Below are 9,740 nucleotides of genomic sequence, written 5' to 3'. Positions count from 1 at the left end.
CTGTCGTAGTCGCTCTATACATGAATAACAGAACATTTTATTTAAAGAACTATTTTCTACTTAAATTAACATTTTAAACTTAAGGTTTGACCTCAAACTTTACTATCTAGTTATAAATAGTATCAAAGGCCTGCTATACATAATATCACTATATAGTAGCAGTTTACATTACATTTACATTTACATTTATTCATTTAGCAGACGCTTTTATCCAAAGCGACTTACAGATGAAGACAGTGGAAGCAATCAAAAACAACAAAAAGAGCAATGATATATAAGTGCTATAACAAGTCTCAGTTAGGTTAACACAGTACACATAGCATGGGATTTTAAATAATATAATAAATAAAAAGAAAACAGATAGAATAAAAAATAAAAATAAAAAAGAATAGAGCAAGCTAGTTAGAGTTCTTTGCACATACACACACATACATATACAATTGCATAATGCATAAAAAGAAAATAGAATATAAAAAGATTAGAAAGGTAGTTAGATTTTTTTAAGAATAGAATTAGAATAGTGAGTGTTAAAGTTAGAGGGTCAAATAAAGATGGAAGAGATGTGTTTTAAGCCGATTCTTGAAGACGGCTAAGGACTCAGCTGCTCGGATTGAGTTGGGGAGTTCATTCCAACAGAAGGGAACATTTAACTTAAAAGTCCGTAAAAGTAACTTTGTGCTTCTTTGGGATGGCACAATCAAGCGACGTTCACTTGCAGAACGCAAGCTTCTAGAGGGCACATAAGTCTGAAGTAACAAATTTAGGTAAATGGGTGCAGAGCCAGTGGTAGTTTTGTAGGCAAACATCAATGCCTTGAATTTTATGCGAGCAGCTATTGGAAGCCAGTGCAAATTGATAAACAGAGGTGTGACGTGTATTCTTTTTGGCTCATTAAAAATTAATCTTGCTTGGAAACTAATAAGTTTCCCCTTATATTCGTATGTTTTACAGTACTTTTGGAAGTCATTATTTAAAACTTAACTTCTGTGGTAATTAACTGATATATAGCAAATATATATAGCTAAGAGACCCTAGTACAGTTTTTTTGTTTGAAGTTTTGATTGGTTCATCGAACCGTCACACACTTCTCATCCAATCCTGGAGAGAATCTTGTTGCCTGGCAGCAAGAGTTGCAAACAACAACAACAGAGTGTGTGAATTCGCGTAGTTTTAAAGCGATTAAAACAAATGTATAGTCACTCTTTTAGACCTAATGATACAAATGTGCGGCCATTATTTTATAACTTTTTTTTTACATATTACTTATAATTTTGTGAGTGTCAGTGAAGGTGGTGGACAGAAAGGCAGGAGCTGCATTAAATAAAGGCGATGGAGAGGTTTCCAGAGGTTGATGTCAGTGTAACTGGATTCCTCCAGACTGGAAACAACTGGGAACAGAACAAGATGGCTGAGTGTGGACTGGAAAACTGTTTTTCTCCCCTCTCACAAAAGCTGGACTGAAGCGACCCAGAGTTATTTTTGAGAAAAAATACGCAAGTATAACTTAAACTATTCTTAATTTTCAAAGCGTCTCTTCTTCCTGACAAATAACGTTACCTTTCTGCGGATTTTGTTGTGGTATGAAGTTTTCACTGGGATTTTCTCGCATTTTTCTATTGCATAACGTCGTAAAAGTGGATTTCGAGTTTTTTAAAAACTGAAACAATAACTATTCGATATCCTTGACTTGGTGGAAATCGAATTCGAGACTTTCTGAATCTTGTTTTGGCATCATTTTGCACTAGCTTCCGGCTAAAGAGCGACTAAAATGAAGATGTTTGTTCATAATATCCAGTTACTGTAAATGACACGATGAGCTCCAGTCGCGTCCGTCCTCAAGCACCGCAGGCCCAGGCGGCATCTGCCCCCGCTGCCCCTGCATCCTCTCCGCTTTATGAAGGCATCGAAATGGAAAAAATGCATCATGAAGAAGTGGGCCTTGGAGTGCCCGATGAGAGCACCTCTCCACCCACCTCCAGCTCCCGACGGGCATGGAGCCGGGATAACCCAGGATTCGAACCGGAGGAAGGGATGATGGAAGCGGACTGGCCTCCGGCGAGCCCGGGACCCGGGAGCTTCTCTGGCGTCAGTGCGCGGATCAACAGAGGACTGTATCCAACTCCACCAGCACAAGAACACCGCAGCTGTGGGAAGAGGATACTGGCGAAAATAAGAGGTCAAACTTTCGCTAGGATTTATGTAGTTATGTTTCACTATTCTGATTATGTAATCACATGTATTGAAAAACTTCTAATTACCTTAGGAGGATGGGTCACACTTTCATAAAGATATCTTTATAAAGGGCCACAATACTGTCTTAAAGGGATACTCCACCCCATGAAATGAAAATTTTGTTATTAATCACTTACCCCCGTTCCAAACCCGTAAAAGCTTTGTTCACAATTTGAGATATTTTGGATGAAAACCGGGAGGCTCGTGACTGTCCCATAGACTGCCAAGTAAGTTACACTGTCAAAGTCCAGAAAAGTATGAAAGACGTCATCAGAATAGTCCATCTGCCATCAGTAGTCATCAACAAAGATTTTACAGGTTTGGAACGACGTGGGAGTAAGGGATTAATGACAACATTTTCATTTAGGGGTGGAGTATCCCTTTAAGTAACATTTAAATATGACAAGGTGTTTGGTTAATGTGTACTGTTTATAATTTGTTCCTTCTAACTAAAACCCCCCAAAAACATGTATGTATGGTTATCAACTTTGATAATATTAATGTTCCTTGAGCAGCAAATGATCATTAGAATGATCGCGTGACACTGAAGACTGAAGTAATGATGCTGAAAATTCAGCTTTGCGTCACATTTTAAAATTTGAGTCAGAAAATGTAGTCTCAGATGACTAGGTAAACGTGTTTTTTCGTGAATTGATGGAAAATGTATTTCTTCATTTCTTTGTCTGTTTCAGTGCTGTGGGACACTCGTCTTTTGGGTGAGAGCAACAGTAACAGAGAGATGTACCTGAAAACCGTCCTTCGAGAAATGATTACCTACATCCTCTTTCTGGTCATCCTCTGCATATGTAGGTTGCATGCTTACATATGTTAATGGATACCATGTTACATTAATATTTGTAATTCTTTTACATTTCCTTTCCTTACATGTTAGAGTAACATTTGTTTTTTTGGAGTATTTAGAATCTGCTCTAATGGATTTTCATTTTGCTTTTATGCATTTCAGACTTTTTCAGACAGATTTTTTAACAACTTGCATTGCATATACAGTGTACAGTACATTTGATCAGTAAATGCATTCTTTGGGAATTGAACCCATGACATTGGCTTGCACCATGCTTTACAGCTTGAGCTACAGGAACACAAATAAATGCATCCATATTAAAAAATCACAACATTTTATATAGTGAAAATGAAGGAGCATCTAACTGCTCTCCAATATGCTCTACCATCTACAGAAACAAAACATGTTGTTCTGATTAAAACACATTATTGATATTTGTATTAGTAACCTATGGAATGGTGAGCTCCAACATGTACTACTACACCAAAGTCATGTCCCAACTCTTCCTGGATACACCACTGGCAAGCGGAGAACCCACGACCTTCAAGACCCTTTCAACCATGGAGGACTTCTGGAAAGTAATTATTCCACTGACTAATGCTCTTTTACAGTAGGAAACTGCAGATTAGTTCTAACTGCATCACAGACATTAATGAAAACATTATTCGTAGTTCACAGAAGGCCCCTTTCTTGATGGCATGTACTGGGAGTTGTGGTACAACGGTAAGAGCCTACCAGAAAACCAGAGTCTGATCTACTACGAGAACCTCCTGTTGGGTGTCCCACGTCTCCGGCAACTCAAAGTACACAATGAGTCCTGTTCTGTCCATGAGGACCTGCGGGATGAAGTTTACGACTGCTACAGTGTCTATTCTCCTGCCAATGAGTATAAGTCACCGTTCGGACCGAAAAATGGCACAGCGTATGTAAAATGACGTATATTTTGAATAATAAAAATAGTGGTTGATTGTTGGTCTTGAACAGGTCTATTATGCCGTTTATCTGTCAGGTGGAGGTACTCAGAGGAGAGCAGTCTGGGTGAGAGCAGCTACTGGGGTCAGGTGTCGACTTATGGTGGTGGAGGTTACTACCAGGACCTGTCACGCACTCGAGAGAAGTCAGCCAGTCAGCTGCAGGAGTTAAAAAACAACCTCTGGTTGGATCGTGGCACTAGAGCAGTGTTCCTGGACTTCTCCATCTACAATGGCAACGTTAACCTGTTTTGTATTGTCAGGTAATGGACTGAATGTGTGTTGTAAGCGCACAGGACTCACTGCTCATTTTGGATTGTTACAATTAAAAATTATTGTGTTCTAAACCAAGAATCCCAATTATTATTATTATAATTTTTTTCAATTAATTCCTCCCAAACCATTAACATACAGACTCCATTTTTTGTAAACTTTATATACGTAAAAGAAAGATTTATATTTTATAAAGTTTTTTTATAGAATAAAATATAATGTAGGTTTAACATTCTTCTACTTTTACCATACCGACCGACAGTGTGTGAGATCAAAGTACCGCAAGAGCTTAGAGAGCATACGGCTACTTGTGCTTTTGAATTGCTCTTGCGGTACTTTGATGTCAAACACCGTTCGATCTGTGCAGCGCCACTTCAAATCCAACGCAACAACGTCCAATGGTTCACCAAATTCGTTCAAAACGGTGGATTAAGACATGAAATGTCGCTGTGGGTTGCTCAGGGATGAACAGTTCTGATTTGTCTTCATATTTTGGTTGGCTAAATTGAGCAAAACAGACAACATTGTGTCTAAAATAACACAATATTAAAATCTAAAATGACACAATATTAATTCTTAATACATTTGCACTCGTGTGATATTGCATTTAGCCTACAGCTCGTGTGATATTTCTTAACTATGTGTTGTAAAAATGAGACAAAATGCAGTAAGTTGTTGCCCTTCCTCATATTAGTCATCAATCGACTATATAAAATGGCAGATGTTCCACATAGGTCTGGGGCTGGGCAAGTGCGTCAAATACGTTAATAGTTTTTTTTTTTATTACCAGCCCTAGTTATTTTATGCAATAAAATATAGCAAAGTTTTAGCATCCATGCTTTACTTTTCTTGACTCTGTATGCAACCTTGCCTCAAAGATCTGTCACTCACTGCTTTGTTGTAGGTTGCTGGTGGAGTTTCCAGCCACAGGGGGCGCTATGACCTCCTGGCAGTTCCAGACCGTGGGTCTTATCCGGTATGTGTCCAGCTGGGACTACTTTGTGGGGATGTGTGAAGTGGCCTTCTGCCTCTTTGTGCTGTATTACCTGGTGGAAGAAGTTCTAGAGATCCGCCTGCATCGTTTGCGTTACTTCAAGAGCCTGTGGAACTGCTTGGATGTTGTCATTGTTGCAGTAGGTCAAAATGCTTAATGATAGATTATGAGACACTGCATATGTATGCTTTACTCCAGCCAATGTCATTTGAGTATGATGCATTGGTCTTTGATCATCTTGTTCATCATCGTCACAGCTCAGCGTTCCAGCCATCATTATGAACATCTGCAGAACTTCAGCGGTCAGTCACAGACTTCACTTCCTGCTGGAGAACCACAACACATACCCCAACTTTGAGCCGCTTGCTCGCCTTCAGGTTCACTTCAACAACCTGGCTGCCATCATTGTCTTCCTCTCATGGGTGAAGGTGAGATCTTATCTCAACGTTTGACTTGCAAAAATGATTTTTTGTTGTTGTCGCTTAATCAAAATACAACCATCTTGCATTTCCCACAGCTTTTTAAGTTTATTAATTTCAATAAGACCATGAATCAGCTGTCCACCACCATGTCACGCTGTGCCAAGGACCTGATGGGCTTCTCTATCATGTTTTTCATCGTGTTCCTGGCCTACGCTCAGCTGGCGTATTTAGTGTTTGGAACTCAAGTTAACGACTTCAGCACCTTTCAGGCCTGCATGTGAGTTTTGGAGGCATCTAAATAACCAAGAATATACTTAAAATATAGTATTATATAAATAATAATATACAGTAATACACAAAACATAACAATTAGTTGTCAGCTAATTAGAAAAAAATTAATACAAGGTTATGAAATTAAACCATTTTCTATCTATTTTCTAAATGCATTTTAAAGATGTTCTTGTGTATGATTCACCCATGTATATGTTTAATTTGTACTTTTTTTTAATGAAAATGTAATTTAATTACAGTCCCTGCCTTACATTTTTTTCTGATAATTCGGATGTTGGAACAGAGAAGAAAATTTGAAATGTGCATGTCATAAAATATACACAAGTGATCACTTTTATTTTGTAATATTATTTTTCTTTTAGAAAGAATATTTGTTTTTAATTATTAATTTAATTATAAATCAGTAAATTTCTTCGGTTAGTTACTTTTAAAGGGACAGTCCACCCAAAATGAAAATCCTGTCATCATTTACTCACCTTCAAGCTGTTTGTATTGAAAAAGTACTATGGAAGTCAGTGGGGACCAGCAACTGTTTGATTACCCACATTCTTCAAAATATCTGCTTTTGTGTTCAACAAAAGAAAGAAAGTCATACAGGTTTAGAACAGCAAATTATATTTGGGTGACCTGTCCCTTTAAGACATTTTGTTTTGAAAATATTGTAATACTTTATGAATATTATTAACTTTGGTGGTTTCCATTGCTCACAGTTTCACACAGTTCCGGATCATTCTTGGAGATTTTGACTTCTCAGAAATCGAGGAGGCCGACAGCGTGTTGGGGCCGATTTACTTCACCACCTTTGTGTTCTTCATCTTCATGATTCTACTGGTAAACACTAGAAAAACATCATAAATTACATGAAAAAAATATTACATTAAAAATGTTTCACTAAGCTTTTTGTTTTGTTCAGAATGTGTTCTTGGCCATTATCAATGATACTTACTCTGAGGTGAAAGCTGACATGGCCCAGCAGAGGTCAGAGATGGAGATCACAGACCTCATTAAGAAGGGCTATAACAGGGCGATGGTCAAACTCAAGCTGAAGAAGACCTCCATCAATGACATCCCAGACAGTTTACACCAGGCTGCAGGCAAACTCAGCGTTGATGAGCTCCGACAAGACCTCAGGGGGTGAGAACCATTTACCCCCACTGTATGATACAATTAAACCCCTTACAGATGCATCTTAACTGTCAGTAAGAATTGTTTTATATGCATTTGTACACAGAAAGGGCCATTCGGATGCTGAGATTGAAGCCATTTTTGCCAAGTATGACCTTGATGGAGATCAGGAACTGACTGAACACGAGCACCAGCAAATGAGAGATGACTTGGAGAAAGAGAGAGTGAGTGGAAAAACATATGCTTACATAATTAGTTTAGCTTTTGCATTTGTACACATATTATCAGTTCTTGCTGTCCTGGGTGGGAATCGAACCCACGACCTTCAGAGCTACAAAAAAATTCAAGAACACAGTTAAAACATGTCAAATAAAGAAGCAAATCTCTAAATCACAATGGAGCGGATGCTTAGTATCTCTTGAACACTCGCCAGGAGGACTTGGATCTGGAGCACAGTTCGCTGCCCAGGCCAGTGAGTGGGCGGAGCCTCTCTCGTAGCCAGGATGACTCAGAGGAGGATGACGATGAGGACAGTGGACACAGCTCTCGTCGCCGTGGCAGCAGCTCAGGAGGCATGTCATACGAGGAGTTCCAAGTGTAAACATCACCTGTACCTCAACATCCTTTAGCTAGCGTTACGTTTTCACAATATATTGAATGTTAGAGCGCTAAATGAAAAGTATGTTGTGCCTGATGTGGCCCTTCAGGCTCGTGCGTCGAGTGGACCGCATGGAGCACTCCATCGGCAGCATCGTTTCAAAGATTGATGCCGTTATCATGAAGTTAGAGGTCATGGAGAGAGCCAAGATGAAGAGGAGGGATGTGCTTGGACGGATCCTGAATGGAGTCATGGAGGTGATGATACAAATGTTTAACCTTATGCCAAATTTGAAACAAAACCTAGTGAAAACCACACAAAAATATTTGATGAAATAGATAGATAGATAGATAGATAGATAGATAGATAGATAGATAGATAGATAGATAGATAGATAGATAGATCTATCTCTTTTGAGAATCAGCATTAAGTAATTTTTCATGTTCAGTTGTGGATTAGAGTAAAATATACAATCTCATGCTCTCAGGATGAGAGGTTGGGCCGGGATCCAGAGATGCACCGAGAGCAAATGGACCGGCTGGTGAGAGAAGAACTGGAGCGCTGGGAGTCTGATGACACCATGTCACAGGTGAGCCACCGTCAGGCCACTCCCATCATCCCATCTGCTCAGCTCCACCCACGCAGTGCCCGCTCACCCTCCTCGCTGTCCAATGAGGGCCCGGATGGTGGGGCCGCCCACGTGTGAATGATTTGATTGAAAAAACATCCCTACAGATCAGTCCACAAGTCCACAATTTGCTCTCCAGTGCCACGTCTGGTGCAGTGCACTTGGCAAAACATACTTAAAAGTCTTAAAGAACCAACTCAAAGCCACAGCAGTAGAGTTAAATAGTCCTGCAAAAAAGCTATTTATTTGGATTTCTTTATATTAAAGTTAAATGGGGCTTTATAATGCAAAAATTAAGATATATGGTTTTTATGCGACCAGGAAGTTCTAAAACACAGTCTCACTATTACTTAATGAAAATAATTTTTTGTGGATATAAAGTGAATTCGATCTTAAGGTCAGTCAGTGGCAGCTTAGCTTTGGTTTGCTTCTATTAACTAGGTACAATTAAAGGCATTTTCAAATTGAGGTACATTTAGCTTTTTCCAGCAATCTTAGCTATGATCACTTCTATTCAGTTTATTATTTCTTCAATAAGCTACAACTCATTCACAGTATGCAATGGTCCGTTTTCATTAAATTACTAATAACATCTAACCAAAAAATTCAAGTAAATTCTATGTGAACCTGATGGTCACTAAAATCAGTAGAAGCCAATGCAAAAATGGCTAAGAACATATGTTTATCACGTTTGTTCATATGTTTATATTTTATATCAGATTTTTTGTACTGTATCTTGCTATAACTGAATGCATTGTTTACAGTTTGATTGAAATGCAGTATATACTTAGATGTGAATCACACTTTCACTGACCCACAGTATTAAAGTCATCAGTATCGAAGAAACCAGTTGGAAAGCTTACTCATCTCATTTTAAGTGTGGCATGTTTTGTTAAACATATATACTTAAGTTTTCTTTTTATATAATTATGACTCTTAAATCATTTTGATACTTTTTTTATTTTTAAACAAACTTCAATTTGGAGTGCATCTGATTTCATGGGAAACCCATGTGTATTTGTCTCAAGGTAGGATTTACAAAGCTTTTCATAATTCCCTAAATGTAAAGTGTAGAGTTTCTGCACAACTAGCATCAACAAACTGCTGAAAAAATTGTTTACAAAGAATTTGTAGAAATATACGGTCAAACAGGTAGTCACTTGTGTCAAATGTGCCAGATGTGTTATGTTGGGTCGCTCAAACAAATCAGTGTTTGGTGCTGCTAGAGAAGTAGAAATTACACACTTCTTCCTGAAAACTTAATAAAAATTTCAAAAAAACGTTCTTTTTCATTTGTGCAAATACCGTTGTAACTTTGTATGGTACTCTGTAATTGGCAGAATGTTATTTACAGTTTAATATAACGATCAAAATAAAAAATAAAATCTACTCAAACTCATTATG

At 38.3% G+C, this 9,740-nt stretch overlaps 1 protein-coding gene across 2 annotated transcripts; it reads left to right on the top strand.

Annotated features, from left to right (window-relative positions):
* The first annotated feature begins 1,311 nt into the window (after window positions 1-1,311).
* On the top strand, window positions 1,312-9,114 carry LOC132142703 (polycystin-2-like). 2 transcript variants are annotated; one of them, XM_059552768.1, is made up of 14 exons: window positions 1,312-2,176; window positions 2,925-3,038; window positions 3,479-3,612; window positions 3,706-3,956; window positions 4,044-4,268; window positions 5,183-5,411; window positions 5,530-5,700; window positions 5,790-5,971; window positions 6,696-6,816; window positions 6,899-7,119; window positions 7,217-7,334; window positions 7,547-7,707; window positions 7,818-7,965; window positions 8,196-9,114. In XM_059552768.1, the coding sequence occupies exons 1-14, from the start codon at window positions 1,813-1,815 to the stop codon at window positions 8,412-8,414; spliced, it is 2,658 nt and encodes an 885-aa protein (XP_059408751.1). In that variant the 5' UTR covers window positions 1,312-1,812; the 3' UTR covers window positions 8,415-9,114. The 2 variants fall into 2 exon arrangements, with proteins under 2 accessions (XP_059408751.1, XP_059408750.1); XM_059552767.1 differs by having other exon boundaries at window positions 1,313-2,176; window positions 7,544-7,707.
* The last annotated feature ends 626 nt before the right edge of the window (window positions 9,115-9,740 follow it).

Source organism: Carassius carassius, chromosome 6 (genome assembly GCF_963082965.1).
Source record: "Carassius carassius chromosome 6, fCarCar2.1, whole genome shotgun sequence".
Taxonomy (NCBI): domain Eukaryota; kingdom Metazoa; phylum Chordata; class Actinopteri; order Cypriniformes; family Cyprinidae; genus Carassius; species Carassius carassius.
Note: the sequence above shows the minus strand (reverse complement) of the source record. Positions and strands in the feature narration are given on the sequence as shown.

Coding starts and splice junctions, on each gene's coding strand:
- LOC132142703 (XM_059552767.1), top strand. CDS start 1,813: ATGAGCTCCAGTCGCGTCCGTCCTCAAGCACCGCAGGCCCAGGCGGCA. Junction 3,957..4,043: donor GGACCGAAAAATGGCACAGC/GTATGTAAAATG, acceptor TTTATCTGTCAG/GTGGAGGTACTCAGAGGAGA. Junction 7,708..7,817: donor TCATACGAGGAGTTCCAAGT/GTAAACATCACC, acceptor GTGGCCCTTCAG/GCTCGTGCGTCGAGTGGACC.